Source organism: Diaporthe amygdali, assembly GCF_026229845.1.
Source record: "Diaporthe amygdali strain CAA958 chromosome Unknown NODE_32_length_550834_cov_65_698784, whole genome shotgun sequence".
NCBI lineage: Eukaryota > Fungi > Ascomycota > Sordariomycetes > Diaporthales > Diaporthaceae > Diaporthe > Diaporthe amygdali.
The window spans coordinates 477,497-493,630 of NW_026517052.1; the positions used below are offsets into that span (position 1 = coordinate 477,497).

Consider the following 16,134-nt stretch of genomic DNA (forward strand, 5'->3'; position numbering starts at 1 on the left):
AGCTGTGGCAAAACCCGCCCCTGTCTATCGAAATTCAGCACGCGACGCTGGCGGAAGCTGGGATACGCGCTCGTCGAGCGTAAAGGGGGCAGCCCCAGACAGTCGCCATGGCTGAGGATCGAAAAGGTGAGCCAACGCGGCCGCGTCGCGAATCCAACGACACGACTAATCCGTGTCACTTGAACAGACGATGAGGCCACGATCAAGGTCGCATCCAAGAAGAACACAGGCAAGGGCAAGCTAGGAGGGTTCAAGCTGAAAGAAAAGATTCCCAAGCTGAAGGAGGCCGGCAGCCAGGATGGAAATGTCCTTGAAGGTAAGCATACCCCACAGGCGCCGCGATTGATGAGAGGCATCATCCGGTCCATTACGCATTCTCTAACTGCGGTCTGCATACAGACAAGAAGAGCAAGTCGAGCGCCAACGCGGCGGCCAACCCCGTGCCATCACCGAGCGAACCGTTCCACGAACTCGATGAACTCCCTCGGGAGACCTTCATCAAGGGCTATCCCATGGTTGATGCCCCTGCCCTGACATCGTGCAAGTGGTGCAAGAAAAGCATTCTTATGACCACTGCTGTTGAACACATCAACGGCTGTCTGAAGATCAAAAAGGAGAAGGCGAACCGGAAAAAGGCCGCACGAGAAGCCAGGGAGCGCGCAAAAGAGGCTGCGCTGAGAGAGGAGCGCGAGCGCCGGGCAGAAGAAGAAGGCATCACGCTTGGAGCAGACGGCGACAGCGGCGATGATGACGACGACGGAGAGAAAGTTCCTGGAAAAACAACGAAGAAGGTCGCCGGCAAGAAGACGGGAGAAGGCGGCCCTTCGGGCAAGAAAAGGAAGGCTGAGGGTGAGGCAGACAAGGGCCCGAAACAAAAGAAAAAGAAGGATGAGCCGAAGCCCAAGACGAAACCCAAAGGTGAGTCTGCGGACCATGCATCCATCCTCGCCTGCAGAGGGGTGGCTAGCAGAGCCTACCCTTACTGTTGGCAATGATGTCCCTTCCCCTTTCAATATCTTGAACGATGGATCCAACATATCCGTCCATGGTACTCCCGACAGGACCGTTTCACATAAGCGTCACAAGCCCGAGAGAGTCACTGACCAGACGTACTTTTGTTTAGGTCCGGTCGATGTTGAGCGTCAATGTGGTGTGATTCTGCCAAACGGACAGCCTTGTGCTAGATCTCTTACATGCAAATCACACAGCATGGGAGCGAAAAGAGCTGTTGCCGGGCGGTCTTTGCCATACGACATGCTCTTGGCAGCATATCAGAAAAAGAATCAAGCTCGTCAACAGAGTAAGTGCCCTTCCCCAGGAATGTTGCCCCACAAGATTCGATGCTGACAATCGTCCCCAGAGGCTGCTCTCGATGCCAACGCCCCGATTGAGGAAGATGATGATCCCAACGCTGGCCCTGTCGACAGTGACGAAGAGACGGCCGCTGTCATGGCTGCTCTCGCCAAGTGGAATCCGCAACCTGTTGTGCCCCAACCGGTGTTCAATAATATTCGGCGCGAATATCAAATGAACCGGCTACAACAACAGCTGGCAGCCGCCACGGATAATGGGCGCAAGAATATTTTCAAAGTCAGTGGCTACGGAGCTCAACGCCTACCGCCTGGTCACGCTGGCCATCGCCCGCCTGTCCCTGTTATGCCTGTTTTGGACCAAGAGGATGCTCCTGGTGAGGAAGAGGACGATGTCCCAAATATGCCAGGCAGTGCAACCTTCGCGCCGATGCAGGCCCAGAGACAAGTGTCCGTCGGTGGTCCGGCTTAGAAGGCTGAGGAATCTCCGGAGGAGCACGGTCCAGGGCTAAGGGGCGGTAAGGTCGCTGGGTCTCCCCGAAAGACCGTGGAGCACTTCACTTGCGACTTCTGCCAAGAGGCCTTTAGGAAAGAAAAACATTTACAGCGCCATCTAGATGGCGAACATCTAGGGAAGAGGCCATTCATGTGCACCGGCTGCGGCAAGAAGTATACACGCAGGGACAACGCGAGACAGCATATGTTGCGTCACTGCCCCAGCGCTAATGTCGTCAAGACTGCCGATGACGAGTCCCTTGCGACTTACGCGACGATAACTGTCGGCTTTCCACATGGGTTCAGCGACACAGGACCAGCAGGATGAAATGTTGGAGAAGCAAGAGCTCAGACTTCTCCATGTATGAAAACACCCTAGGAGCCTTGACAAGCACGAGAAAGGCATCACACTTCGCGTGGAGGCAGCTTGGCACGGGAGCCTCGGGGTGTGACTTGTGCTCTACTGCGGTATGTTTCTCCACCAGGCACGTGAGAGATACTTTTATATCTGTTGTCTGCCGGGCACTTTGATTCGACGGGGCTCTAGGAAAGGGAGGATACGGTTGGGCTTTGCACATAATCATTGCATTTTCGGTTGGAGTTGGAATGAGTGGTCTTGCCAACTGGTGGAGACAGAAATATTGTCTATAACACAAAGACTTCGCAAGGCGTTGGAGGTTTCGATTTTGTCTTGTTATTGCCCACGACAGGACATTGTGACGAGCTGGGGAGACGGATGCTCCCCTCGGGCTGGAGGACATGTTTGAATGATACTGGAGGGAGCCCGAGCTTACGTCAAAGCTAGAAGCAGCATGGCATGAAATACGGGTTCGACCCGAAATGACAAAAATATGGCAGCTGTCAGAATTGGCCTAGACGTGCTCCATCTGACTCCCCCTGACAAACCTTATTCCTGCGTGGCACAAGCTCGTCAGATTGGGGAGGAGGAGTTCTCGTCGCAATTGCCGAGAGACCTCCGTCGCGATCAGCTCTCAAATTCGAGATTCATGAGCATCCGAACTAGCTGAGCTTCTCCAGGACAGAAGGGGGGCCCGTCTCTTGGGCCAAGGGTGCCAGTGGGCTCCCGAGCCAGTGGATTCGGCACCCCGAGCCTCTCGAGACTGTGGGGTAAAGCAGGGGTGGTCCTGTGGTGGTCGTGCAAATCCGGGGCAGTGGGCTAGTTACGGGGGATGACGTCGGCAATAGGACGGCTAACGCGTTGCATGTGCTCGTTCGAGCACCTGCCCGTCCACCTGGGTACCTTTTTCTTGACAGAACCATCTGCACATATATAATTGGAAATAAAGTCAAGGGTGTTCATGCGCATGCGCCTGGACAGATTATATATTCAAAGGCGCGGAGTAACCCTACACTTATTGTAACCTTTCTGTTCCTCTTCCTCACTGACCCGGGCTCTTCCCGTGGCTGTGGCTCCACTGATCCGACTTGACAATATCCTCAGGCCACACATTGAACACACACACGCTCCTTGAGACACAAGAGCCCCAAGATGCCAGCAGACCAGTTCCTGCCGGCCATCGGCCACGCCATCTCCGGCGCGACCGGCACCGCAATCTCCACAACCGCCACATACCCGCTGGACCTCGTCAACACCCGGCTCAAGGTCCAGCGACAGCTGCGCAAGGACGGCACCATCTCGCCCTCGGAGCAGTACGCGGGTATCTTGGACGCAGTATCTCGGATCTACGAGCGCGAGGGCGGGCTGGGCGCCTTCTACGCGGGACTGGGGTCTGACGTGTTCAAGGGTGTGGCGGATAGTTTTCTCTTCTTTCTTTTTGTAAGTTCTCATCCACCCGAGGATGTTCATCTGCCACCTTTGAAGCCTATGTCGAAGTAAGGTGACCTTTGAAGATCTCTTAAGCCGCGACTCATGAGACATGTCAGGGGCAGATAGTATCACTTTCACATGAACTTTCTTCCTCGACACTTTGATAGCTCATTCTGAACGCTGTAGTACAACTGGTTCCGCACAAAGAGGTCACAAGGAAACAGCAGGCGCCTACTGGCCTGGGAGGAGCTGGCGGTGGGCGCGGCGGCAGGCGCGTGCGCGAGGCTGTTCACGACACCGATCGGCAACGTAGTGACGCGGAAGCAGACCGCGTCACTGATCGCCGAAGACGACGAAGCCGCTAGCCAGGCCTCTCGTAACCTGTCGTTCGCGGAGATCCTGCACGTTATCCGGGCGGAGAGGGGGATCCTGGGGCTCTGGGCCGGATACAGCGCCACCCTCGTGCTGACGCTGAATCCCAGCATTACCTTCTACCTGCAGCACGCGCTCAAGAAGGCGCTGGCCGATAGGGGCCGTGAGGGCGAGTCCAACGGCGCCACGTTCCTGGTCGCTGCGCTGAGCAAGGCCATCGCGACTGCGGCGACATATCCGTTCCAGATTGCAAAGGCCAGAGTGCAGGTTTCTGCGCCGGAGAGCCCGAAGCCGGAGCTCGAGGAGGAGAAGGAGGTCTCTACCCGGTCGGGAGAGGAGGATACGCTCGTGGTTGAGCAGAATGTCGGCAAGGTGGAAACCAGAGCCCAAGCGCTCAAGGGCCGTATCCACAGGTTGGCCGAGGACACCATTTTTGGTACCGTCCTGCACATAGGAAGGACCGAGGGCGTGCCGGCGCTGTACGACGGTATCAGTGGGGAGTTGCTCAAGGCTTTCTTTAACCACGGGACGACGATGTTATCGAAGGAGATTGTGCACAAGTTGATTGTTCAGCTATATTTCTTTATACTTGCCAGGATTCGCGCGTCGCCTACCGCTCAGGCGCTGATTCGGCGGCGGTCCAGGGAAGATCTGAAGAAGCTGGGAGATATCCAGATTGCCGAGAGGTTTGCAAGGATCAAAGATGGACCTCTTGTAACGGGCTTGTTGGAGCGGACGCAGAAATTGATTGTGACGAAATAGCTCCGCTAGGCTGTTGAGAATTATTTTCAGCAAAACAAAGCTCGAGTAATCGATTCAGGGCTTTGAGACCGGGTGGTACAGATGCTAGGACCACGTTCAAGTTGTCTCCATGCCGCCAGCCAAGTCTTACAAAGTCTTGTTCGGTAAATCACTCGACAGCCGGTTCATCAGGGACAAGATCCTGTCATTTTTTAACATTGAAAGGCATTTCCGCTCCTCTTGACCTCATTCGTGCCACCAGCCGAGAACCCGGTTCCGTCACTCTTGAGCTCAACCACTCCCGGCCGTATTCTGTCCTTCTCCTTCTTGTCACCCCCCTTCTTGGCCGGCTTTTCCGTGACATCTTCATCACAAACATAACACCTGACCGCATTTGCATGCTTCGCATCTGCCGGGTCAGCATGCGGATCATGGCCTGACGGCTTCATAAACTGATTCGCGCATGCCTTGCAAAGCACATGTCCACATGGCTTGGCGAGCATCGCTTTCGACGAGTTCGTGAGCCCCTTCTTGCACGACGGGCAGATCCTTGTCTTGGTCTTGGACTCTTTGGACTCTTCCTCAGTGAAATTGATTGTCACGAGCGTGTGCAGAGAGTAGGGGTGGGGACTCTTCTCCTGAGACGACGGGCATGTGGGTGTTGTCTTCGCCTTCTTCTTGACTTCATGTAGCTTATCTTTTGAATTTGAAGTCGGTGTTACTGAAGGGACCCAGAACGATGGGAGTGACGGTTTGGCGCTCTTTTCATCCTCGATGGCTTTCCGCGCCTTCGCCCGGTCATTCTCGGCGTTGCGCAGCACTTCGTCCTCGTCTAGCGAGAACTTGCGCTTCTCTCCGCTCTTCGTCTCTCTGGACGAGCCGGCTTCTGAGCCACTTCCGGCCTTGCTTCCAGCGACGTCGAACCCGGCTTGGGTCAGTTCAAACTCCTTGACGGCTCTTGCTTGCGCCTCCTCGTCCTGCCGTGCCTTTGACTCCGCAGCCTCTCTGTCCTCGAGTTCCCGAGCCTTCTCCAGTCTCTTGATCTCCTTTTTCTGTGCGAGAATGTTGTTCAGCGCGCATTCGCGGCAGAATATGTCACCGTCGGAACAGGCCACGGGGTCGACGGCGGACTCGAGGCATAGCGAGCATGAGCCGAATGGGAGGAACGAGTCCCTGTTCAAGCGGGCGGATGAGGAGCTCCAGGCCGATTTGGCCATCGCCCGCTCATGCGCGGTGAAGACGGGCCGAGAAGTGTTCCTTTTGCCTGCGTTGTTAGATCAGAGTGTTGGACATAGACACTGGGGTGGTGGGAGTGGACGTACTGTGCGACATGATGGCTGGGCGATCACCGAGAAGAAGCACAACGAATCTCCAGAAGGATTCAATGGGTTCTTTTTTGAGTAGTGGAATGAGCGCCACCAATTGATGTGCTTGGACTTTATTCTAGCTGGAGCTCCAGAATGGTACTCGAGGCTTTCGCAGGAGGACCTGGACGCTGTGCATGCACTCGCATATTACGTAATGCCGGTTTTAGTATGGAACGCGTCAACGCGTCGCTCTGTCTCTATATCGCATTTCCTCTCACTTCAATTCTTGCATGTCGGAAAGCAGGCCGCACCAGACTGTATCTTGCGACTTGCAGTAGGTCACATCCCAATGGCAATGTAATAGCAGAGGGTCCATTGCCTAGAGTCAACCACTTGCATACACCATGGCCACGGAAGACCAGGCGTCACAACCTCCTGCCGAGGAGAACACCTCTACACCGGCCGACGAGAACAGCGAAAACACACAGCCCCAGCAGCCATCCTCTCAACCGCCACCACAATCATCCTCAGATGGCGCAGAACCGGGCGCCCCGGCCTCACCGCCCCTACCAGCCCGCCACACAGCCGTGACGCCGGGGCCGCGCGCCCAGCGCTTCCAAGAGATGTTCGACCTGGCGCTGAACCACACCCTGACCAAGATCTCGCCCGACAACTTCGCGTCCTGCTACCCGACGATCGCGGCGCAGGCCCCGAGCGTGCTGGGCCAGGTCCAGCGCGCCATGGTCGACCGGTTCGCAGACCTGTGCAACCAGGAGTTCGGCCGCGTGCAGGCGCGGTACAACGTGGTGCCCAAGCTGAACGAGCTGGAGGGTCTGGTGTCGGACGCGGAGCGGCGGCGGCGGGCGCACGCCTCGGCGGCGAAGAGGAAGGGCAAGGGGAAGGGGAAGGGGAAGGAGAAGGCCGGGGCGGGAGGAGACGACGGGGACAACGACAAGGACAGCGCCAACAAGCCTACGCCGCCGCACATGCTGCCTGCGGACGCCATCCTCGCCGCGCACCTCGCGCCGCACCTCGCGAGCCAGCAGAGCCAGATGAACGCCAAGCTGCAGAACACGCAGGCCGCGAACGTCGCCCTTTGGGGCGAGGTCCAGAGGCAGCGGGCCGAGGTGGATGAGCTACTCAGCGCGCTGGAGCGGGCGCTGGCCGATGTGGATGGCGCTGCGGCGCTGCTGGACGAGGTGCCGGCCGAGGAGCTAGCTAGGGAGTCTCGAGCTGTGGAGGCCGAGATGATGGATGTGTGAGGCACTATGACCCATGCAACGATCATGATCGCAGGGCAGCCGGTTTCGTTTGTACTGCACGGACCCTTAGGCTCGTGAATTGGCATGGCGTGGCAGGTTGCTTGTGGAGTTCCATCTTCTAACGAGCGTCACGATTACGACGGAGATACCAGGCGTTGGGAGGCGTTTCTCGTATTGTGGAAAAACACCAGGAATAGCAGGATGCAATATGATACCAATTTCAGACTACCAAGCCTATATACAGAACGTCAACATTCCTTATTAGAAGCAGCAATGCTGGGTGAGTGAAGCTTCCTGAGGTGTGGCTATAATGCTCGCTTCAAAACGTATGATACTTTCTCCCTCCACCCTCCCTTCCCCCTTCTCTCTCTCTTCTCTCCGATGCCGTCCCTATTTTCCCCAAATGCAAGACAGGAGGTATATTGTGGTATAATAACAACGCATCTGGTCGTTTCTGAACGCCTGGCCAAAGATGGCCTCTCAATGCAGGAAGTGCAACAGATGCAAACGTTTTCGCTCTCACCATGACAAAATAATAACCTCACTCGCGGAGGAGGAGGTTGGTCGGTCGAGTATGCATGGGCCACCATGGCATGAATGCGCAAGCAAGCAAGTATTATAGGCGCGGGTTCTCCGCATGAATGACCTGCCACGGGCCCCAGAACTCGGGCTCGCCGTACGACGGCGGCTGGACCCTGGACATTTGGCCCGTGGACCAGTCGATGTGCCACCTCTGGCCCTTGAAGATGACAAAGTTGGACTTGCGCGGGCTCTTGAAGAGCAGCACGGCGTAGCAGAGCTTGGCGTAGACCATGTCGTGCGTCGACGTCCAGATGTGCCGGGGCCGCCACTTGCCCGTCTCGGGCTCGACGTTCTCGTTGTGGTACGATGACGTCGACAGGCGCCGCACAGGGACAAGACTCTGCCGGGGGTTTGGCGCGGCGGCGTTGTCCCAGGGGGCTATGGCTGCTGCGCCGTTGGTGAGGTCTATCCCGGGGCCGTCTGGTGACATCTCGACGTCGGTGGGCGGGTCTACCGGCATGGCAGAATCGAAGTCAGACCCCGGCATCGAGACTAGTGACTCGGTCAGTTGTTGGAACGTGCCGCCATTGCTGGTTGCCTGCGCCGAGTATTGTCCGCGCAGCCATCGTAATCGCTGGATTCGGGGTATGCTCTGGTCTCTTGGGAAGTCTCTCTCGTCGATCGGGGCGGCCACGTCTATGGCGGCGAAGAGACACTCGAGCCATTTGACAAATGTCTCGAGCTCCACGCAGGAGATGAGGAACTGGTCAGTCTCTGCCCTTATACGGATGACATAGCGCCGTCTGGGTTCCACGCGTTAGTTCACTGGTATCAGGGGACTACCACGTTGGCCAATGTAGCCAACTACTGATTGGGCAGCCCAACCGGCAGATTACTGTCCGTTGGAGCCAAATGGGTCGGACGCAACGTACTTGTGATAATCAGCCGCAATCCCCACGTCGGCGTGTTGCAAGCTGTAACTGCGCTCCAGAGAGCCCTTCCTCAGCCACGGAGGGTTGTCCGGCTGGACGTCCGGGCCATGCATCCTGCTCTTGCTCCAGCTCCAGCCCCTGTCCTTGGAGCCGTAGATGTGCAGCGCCGTGCCGTGCAGAACGACGAACATGGTTCGCCAATTCCTGTACTCGGCCCTCTTGACGGCGTCCTCGATCTCCATCTTCATCTGGAAAACGTTCTCCATGTGCACGTCGCAGTAGTACCGCGGCAGCACGTCCTCGTCCTCGGCCGAATGCCCCGCGTCCAGAATGGTCTCCCTGCCCTTGCGCGACGGCCCTTCGTACGTGCCATGCGTGGCGACGTGATATGCCGGCGGGCTGGGCGGCTGGGCAAAGGTCATGACCTGCTCGTACAGATAGTCCTCCTCCATCGACAGCCGCCGGACCTTTGCCGGGCGGTTGTCGATGGGTGCCAAATCCACCGCATGGTTGAAGAATGTGGCTGAGACATCCTCGTCTGGACCACTTGGGTCCATTGCCGGGTTGATGTCGCCTGTGTTGGGTCCGTAACGTGGACGCAGAGCCGCTTCCGCTTCCCTCCCTCCGTCTTGGCCGCGAAAACGTCAAAATGGCGCTCGCCTGGCTGGTCTTCCTACTCCTTCTCTTCGGTTTCCAACCCTACATGTTCGCCTCTGACTCGAGAGGATCAGACCCGGGGAGGCTACCCTTTCCTTTGTTCCCGCAAGTTGCCACTCCACGTGTATAATTCTCAGAACGAGCCCCCTTCTGCCTTGGGGTCTCCCAACTTTCAAAATGTTTTGTTTAGTGAGCCAGGGTTGCGCTATGGTGATACCTGCCTTCAAGACCAGGAATGTTCCGAAAGTATATGTCAGAAATGAGAATCAAATGCAATCTGCAATGGCAATGGCATGGACGAGAGCCAAGTGATGCGGGTCAAGTCCCACGAGATTTGGCTGCAACAAGGACAAGAGATCGTGGGAGAAAGTCACCGACTAGCTCCAGGGGAACGGCTGGAAGCCAAGAATATGCGAGGTGCAGTAGAGGGCAGGACAAGACAAGACAAGAGGCAGAGTTGGGAGGCGACGTGGAAGAGGCGGAGACTGGGAAGAAAAGAAGGGCTCAAGAGGTGTGTGAGTGAGTGAGAGCGTGAAAGTGTGTGGAAGCATGCCATGCATGGATGGACGGCCTGGAGGCGGGCGAGTGACAATCCCGGGCCCATGTCCGTTGTAACCCCTGTCGTTACTTAGCTGCCAGGGCACCTTTCTGAGTCTAGGATCTTTTCTTTCGGGCGCTGCTTGTGTGCATAGTTCTGGAACTGTTAGCCTATTGGGCCAAGGTCCATCTGTTCCGCTGGGAAACAGGAACCTGGGAATAGTCTCACTAACACGTTACATTGGGGGAGTACCCGGGGCGGCACCTCCCCGATTACAAATTGCAGACCATCTGCAGAAACCCCAATAGGCCGGTGTTTCTTCTTTTCTTCTATATTATATTATGATCTACGTTTCATTATCGCGAGATAGCCTGTCTCTGGCACCAGCAAGTCGAGCATTAACCCGGGGCGGGACAAGACTCCAAGGTCTCGAGGCTCCAAGCTGATTAGCAGACCAGAATTGGACCTCGAGATGAGCAAGCCGGCAAGGACGGAATTACCCACGGGGACCAGAGCCGAATCACAGCGGCCGCGACACGAACCAGAAGCAACAGCGCAGCAGACATAAAGGTCCATGGAGACGCGACCCTCCTTCTCTGGCCTAGCACCCGTCCATATTGGTGGCCCCCCCCTCCTCCTGACCACCTGCAGCCTAGCCAGGAACGGTAGGTGGTTAACGGCGGGCAAATGTCGCGGGGAGCCTGTCGGCGCTGCCCTCTGCCTTTCGCAAGCTATATCAGCGCCGCGGTATTGGGGACGGGGTTTGGGGATTGCGTGATCTTGTCCCGGAGCGGCCAACCGGCTTCTGTCTCGTCTTTTGGTCCTGCTTCTTCCCTTCCCCGTGGCCCCCTCCCCTCCACCAATTGTGAACGATCATCAGAAATCCCAGGTCTCACACGCTCGCGCGGCCGCGACGATCACTGATCGACCAGCCGTGCTTCATGGGGCACTGCCGTGTAAGCCCGCTGCCTGACTGGCTGGGCACACGAGCAATTTCAACGAGGGTGGCTTGCCCTCCCGAGATCGTCAGCATGGTGGCGAAAGAACAATTCTCGTATGCTTCTGGAAGTCATCTGGAAGAAGGAGACCGGCAGCCTCCTGCTTACTGTATCCAAAACCATGCAGAGACTACCTCCTGTACTAGAGCTAAACCGGGCAACAGGTTGCGAGGCCCGCACAGCTGTGAGCCGCGCCGCGCCGACGTGACCCCTTGGCAAATGCTTCTTTTTCCCGGCCTGGAATAGAAAAGAAAAAAAGAAGCACGCGCAGGGAACCCATCGGCTGCTTGCCTATAATCTCTTCCACGTTTCTTCGACAACGGCCAGAGGGTTGCACCGCTCAAGGGGTCCCGCCCGGCTAATGCTCTTCGAGGCAGGGTGCGAGGTTGTCAGATTTTATTACAGCCGGCCCGATCAGCGAGTCCAATCGTCATGGGAATCAACATCTCCTTGGAAAATTCATGTTACCTCGCTGAGTCGGCGTTTTAACACTTTTTAGGAAGGAGTTTATGGTCAGCTGGCGGGCGCGGGTCTGGAAGATGAACGAGCAAGGTGGAGGACGGGCTTATCGTGCCCGCATTGGCTGCCCGATCCGCCCTGAGCCGTGCCTTGCCCCGTAATACGATACGCGTTCCAACAAAATGGATCCACGGACATCGTCGATGAGACATGCGTACCCTAATTTTTCCGTGCCGCCTGCTGGTCTAATTCTAATTCAGGCTGCGTCGAACTGCTCACTGTACTTGCATTTCTGCAGGGAGGGTGTTCTCGAAGTGGAGCGGTGAACGGACGCTGCACCGATTATGTCGAAATGTTTCCAATATATTCTTCGTTAGCCGATAATAGCCTCTCGCGGCACAACAGCGGGAGGTAAGGCTGTCAAAGGATTGGATGCGCTATTGCAGGTTGAGCCGCTGGCGAGGTGGGCTGACGCTGTACCAAGATATCCAGCTTTCCTACACCATTATCAGGCACAGTTCATCTGTCAAGAATATCAAGCTCATGGATCGTAGATCACAGAACCTTCGCCGAGTCAATAGATGCCCTTGGCATCTAAGCTTGTATTCTTGGGAATGTGTAGATCTTTGTGTCTTCGATACCCCCAGATGTAACTTGATGCAAGTAAGCCTGAACTTCAGACTTGTTTTTCTCAGCGGACCAACGATGCCTGCCATTGCTCTCGAGCTGCCATCCGAGACGCCCATTTCTGCCACAACTCCGTGAAGATCAAGGAAAGAGGATCGCCCAAAACTAAACACCCCGTACGTGACTATTTAGCCTGGCTCGGAACGCAGAGTCAGACTGAGTCGAGATGCATCACTCGTAATGAGCCGGTGAGCATCCGACACACTGTGGGTCAAGACTTCATTCGAGAAAGACCACATGCCATACGTGAATTGTGCCGCTCAAGGGGTCAAGTCCAAGGCATTGATGGCTTGCTATGACTCTCTGTCTGTTCCTCCGTCAAATGGTATACACGTCCTCACGGTTTTATCATTACAGTCTCACCTCCTGCCTCCATCGCCATGCTTCGCCCTTCATTTTCCTTCCTTCCTTCCTTCCTGCCTGCCTGCCTGTTACCGCCTTCAACAACCCCATCATTGATCATGTATATTTGTCCCCACCTTGTTACATATACAGCCATTCACCCTGATGATCATGCAAAATGTGGAATGAGGAATCTGAGCCGCGATTGCTTCCTCCACGTCCGCCAGATTCCCCTGTCGCTTGTGGCCCGGTCAACTGTACAAGAAAAAAACCACGTAGAAACTTTTTTCTTGGGATGCAGATATCGCAATGCGCCGGTTCAGCAAGCAAGACGTCACGAACCACCGGTACACCGTCCGACCGAGAAAGGAACTCCCAAGACTCCCTAGAATACTCTATGAAATTGTCGACAAGGCCTGGCGCCGCTTCCCCACTTACGCCATGCTGGCATCGATGGGTTCACGGCGTCTGCCGGTCTAAATGCTTCACGCGTTGGTGGCTTGAGGGCCACCACGCCCTCGGGGAGCGCCGCCTCGGCCCCGGGAAGCGTAGCCACCACGTCCGCCTCCCTGGCTTCCAGATCGCTGGCCGTCAAAGCCGCGTCCGCGTCCGGAAATACTACCTCGGTTCTGGTTGTAGTTGGCGCCACCGTAGGCACCGGCCTTGGGACGACGTGGCTCGACAACAATGTTCTCGCCGTTCACGGTGATCGGGCTGGCGCCAATGGCAGCTTGATAGCCACCTGCGGACGAGTACTCGACGAAAGCACAGTTCTTGAAGACGGTCAGAAGGCTTCGATTAGCGTTGCGGACTCAGTATTACATACCTTGGAGCGGTTAATATCGAAGTAGACCATCTCGCCGTAACTGCCAAGAGCGGTCCTCAGGTCGTCCTCCTTCACCTTCTCTGTCACAAACTTGACGTACGCCAGCGTGCCTTCCTTCTCAGCGGGAGGGGTAGAGGTAGATTGCTGTCGGCTCTGTCTCTTGGAGTCGGCGCCAGCGGTCCGCCACTCGCTAGCATCCTTGTCGGCAGACTGAGCGGCGGTCTCGCTAGTTTGGGCAGGGGCAGCAGCAGTGGGCTTCGGCTGAGCAGGAGCAGCAGAGCGCTGCTGGGCGGGAGCTGCCGCTGCAGGTGCTGCCTTGGGGAGCGGGACGACGGGCTTGACGGGGACTCCGACGGCGGCGGCAGCACGGCTGGCCCAGGACATCGGCTTGGGAGGTCCCTTGGGCTTCTCTGGCTCCGGAGCCGGGGCTCGCGACGGGGCTGGGGTGGGGCTTGGGTCCTTGGGAAGCTCTGGCTTCTTGGCCTCCTCTTCGGCAATCTCTTGCGCAGCCTTCTCCGGGTCTGCGCTCTTCTCGGCTTCCTCAGCCTTGCTAGGAGCCTCCTCGACGGCCGGAGCAGCCTCGACGGGGGTCTCGGCCGCGGTGGTAGAAGGAGTATCCTTGGCCGTGGAGCTGGCTTCTTCAAGCTTCTTGTCAACAACCTCCGGGTCGAGGGTGGTGGAACTGGCCTGGACAGGCTCTTCTTCCTGAGCCTTCTCGGGCTCTGGTGCGGCTTCGGTCGTTGGAGCAGCAGCAGCGGCGACAGCAGCGGGCTCCTGGGGAGCCTCCATCTCGACGGCGGGGGCGGACTCAGAGACAGCACCTTCGGTGGCCTCCTCCTCTCCCTCGTTCACATATCGAAGGATGTCGTTGAGCAGGAAATATCCGGCGGGTTGCTGAGCGAGCACAAAGGTCTGGACGAACTTCTTCGGCTCGCCCGACTTGTTGCAGATCTCACCGATGACCTGAATGACGATGTTGTCGTATGAGGCTTGGGAGTCAACGTTGGAGACTCGGACCTTGCAGTCGTGGAAGTCAAGCTCCTTGATGCGCTCCGAGATAGCCTGGTAAAGCAAATAAAGTTAGTGTGCCGTCGCCTCCTTGATTCCAGCAATAACAAGCCAGGAACGGCTGGTACTTACCTGTCGGCCAACTGCGACGGGAGAGAGCTCAGCCTCCAGACCTTGGACAAACTGGGATCGCTTGTTGTAGAAGAGCTGCGCGACAGTTAGCACTATGGCATCAGGATGTCGGCATCTCTGTGCTGGCACTCACGTGAAGCTTGTCGGGGTTCTTGCTCAGGGTGGTGTAGTATTGTTGGACAAAGTACCAGCCAACTTCATCCTTCGATGGGGTGCTGTCAGCGTTAGAAGTGGAGGGGGCGTCGGAAGGGGCGCCACCGGACTCCCGCCATTGCTCCTGGTGGTTTGTGTTGCCGTTTGTTGCCATGATGCTCTGGTTGGTACGACTGTGTGAAGGAGGATATATGCGTCGCTTGGGAGAAGTGTGTAGAGATCCCTTGGTTCTTGGTGTGTACTGCGCCGCTAAAAACCTGGATGTCGGCGTAGGCAGGGAGAAACCGTGCTGCAGAAACTGGGGCGGACAGGTGGAGTTTAGCTTAGGGCCGGTCTGCGCGGTGGGCAGGAAGTCAAAGGTCTGTAGACATACCTGTCTATGAGAGTAGAGGGGGGAGGAGGAGGTGTTTTGATGGCTTGCTGAGTGCCAGTCGCAACGGCAACAGTGAATTCGTCGCTGGCGCTGGACCTTTGATCTAGCTTCGGAAATGATGACAAAACAATTTGGGCCGATTAGGGTTGGAGATGGTGGACACGGGTGGAGGTGGAGGGGTCCAGAGTCGGGTTCCAAGGGGGAATCTGGGTCGTGAGAAGAAGTTTGGATGACGGAGAGCGAGCCTGTTGGATGCCTTTTGAGGGTGGAAGAGGTGGTGACCAGCGTGGTGATGTGGGTTGTGTAGTGGCGTTGATGGTTTTGTCGAGGTGAGGAGTTGGGTGCAAAAAAATCAATGCTATTCAATCACGGGGAGGAGGTTGACGATCCGACGACCCAAGCGCCCAGAACTCGAACTTCCCAGCAGCTGCACACAGCAAGAGCAGGCACACAATTCTCTGTCGACAGGGTTTGCCCCTCACAGAGCAGCTCCAATCCGGGGATGATAGCATCTCGAGTATACGTTGGTGGCAAGAATGGCCAGAGATACCTCCCCCCCAAACAGATGGCCCGCGGGCCTGGAAGCTGCCAGCCAGCACGGACCTGAAGATCTTGGCCTCCTCCAAATGAGACGACTGAACTCTAAATTCTACGACAGCACAGTCAGTACACGTTTTCCACCCGCCAGCTGAGTGAATTCAAATTGAGTGATGAGACTGACTGACTGACTGCCTGCCTGTGCAGGCTTAACTTGACTGTCCTGACAGTATCATACAGTAAGCCCAGCCAGCCCGTCCACTATTTTACTTCCCCATCTGGACTTGCTGGAGCGCCCTCTACGTCAACAGCCGTGGCTCTCGAATACCGAGATCCCGACAGTCAACACTCGATCGCTCCTCACATAGAGGCTCCACAGTGTGAAACCTATATCGGGCGCGTTTGCCGCTTGTGGCAAGAGACAAGCTGCAGGACTCCAACGCCCATCTGCCTCTGCCCTGCATCGATTAAACCCAAACCCTTACCAACTCTCTATCGAAAACCACAGCTGTGTCTTTCTGACGTCCTATATTGGCACTCACGAGAATGGTTGGTTCATCCACGACTTTCTAGGAGGCTCATGTGAGCCTGGGAGCTCCTCGACCTGGCACCTGGCATGCACCACCCGCCGTCGGCACCGGCAGCTCCACCTTGTACAAGCGAGGTTCCATTCCGATATCGACTCCGGTACTGC

General features: G+C 56.6%; 6 protein-coding genes across 6 annotated transcripts; 3 read left to right on the forward strand and 3 right to left on the reverse strand.

Moving 5' to 3' along the window:
- Positions 1 to 107: 107 nt before the first annotated feature.
- Positions 108 to 1,782, forward strand: J7T55_009628 (uncharacterized protein; the record flags this gene model as incomplete). Its single annotated transcript, XM_053132706.1, has 4 exons — positions 108 to 126; positions 188 to 316; positions 400 to 918; positions 1,361 to 1,782. 4 exons carry the CDS (start codon positions 108 to 110, stop codon positions 1,780 to 1,782), a joined length of 1,089 nt encoding a protein of 362 aa, XP_052989459.1.
- Positions 1,783 to 3,315: 1,533 nt separating this feature from the next.
- On the forward strand, positions 3,316 to 4,728 carry J7T55_009629 (uncharacterized protein; the record flags this gene model as incomplete). Its single annotated transcript, XM_053132707.1, has 2 exons — positions 3,316 to 3,603; positions 3,781 to 4,728. The coding sequence occupies 2 exons, from the start codon at positions 3,316 to 3,318 to the stop codon at positions 4,726 to 4,728; spliced, it is 1,236 nt and encodes a 411-aa protein (XP_052989460.1).
- Positions 4,729 to 4,919: 191 nt separating this feature from the next.
- On the reverse strand, positions 4,920 to 6,039 carry J7T55_009630 (binding zinc ion binding protein; the record flags this gene model as incomplete). The annotated part of the gene is made up of 2 exons (XM_053132708.1): positions 4,920 to 5,971; positions 6,030 to 6,039. The coding sequence occupies 2 exons, from the start codon at positions 6,037 to 6,039 to the stop codon at positions 4,920 to 4,922; spliced, it is 1,062 nt and encodes a 353-aa protein (XP_052989461.1).
- A 379-nt stretch (positions 6,040 to 6,418) lies between these two features.
- J7T55_009631 (uncharacterized protein) lies at positions 6,419 to 7,276 on the forward strand (the record flags this gene model as incomplete). Its single annotated transcript, XM_053132709.1, has 1 exon — positions 6,419 to 7,276. The coding sequence occupies one exon, from the start codon at positions 6,419 to 6,421 to the stop codon at positions 7,274 to 7,276; it is 858 nt and encodes a 285-aa protein (XP_052989462.1).
- A 616-nt stretch (positions 7,277 to 7,892) lies between these two features.
- J7T55_009632 (ph domain-containing protein) lies at positions 7,893 to 9,287 on the reverse strand (the record flags this gene model as incomplete). Its single annotated transcript, XM_053132710.1, has 2 exons — positions 7,893 to 8,601; positions 8,731 to 9,287. 2 exons carry the CDS (start codon positions 9,285 to 9,287, stop codon positions 7,893 to 7,895), a joined length of 1,266 nt encoding a protein of 421 aa, XP_052989463.1.
- Positions 9,288 to 12,896: 3,609 nt separating this feature from the next.
- J7T55_009633 (uncharacterized protein) lies at positions 12,897 to 14,684 on the reverse strand (the record flags this gene model as incomplete). The annotated part of the gene is made up of 4 exons (XM_053132711.1): positions 12,897 to 13,184; positions 13,238 to 14,299; positions 14,378 to 14,452; positions 14,511 to 14,684. 4 exons carry the CDS (start codon positions 14,682 to 14,684, stop codon positions 12,897 to 12,899), a joined length of 1,599 nt encoding a protein of 532 aa, XP_052989464.1.
- Positions 14,685 to 16,134: the final 1,450 nt, after the last annotated feature.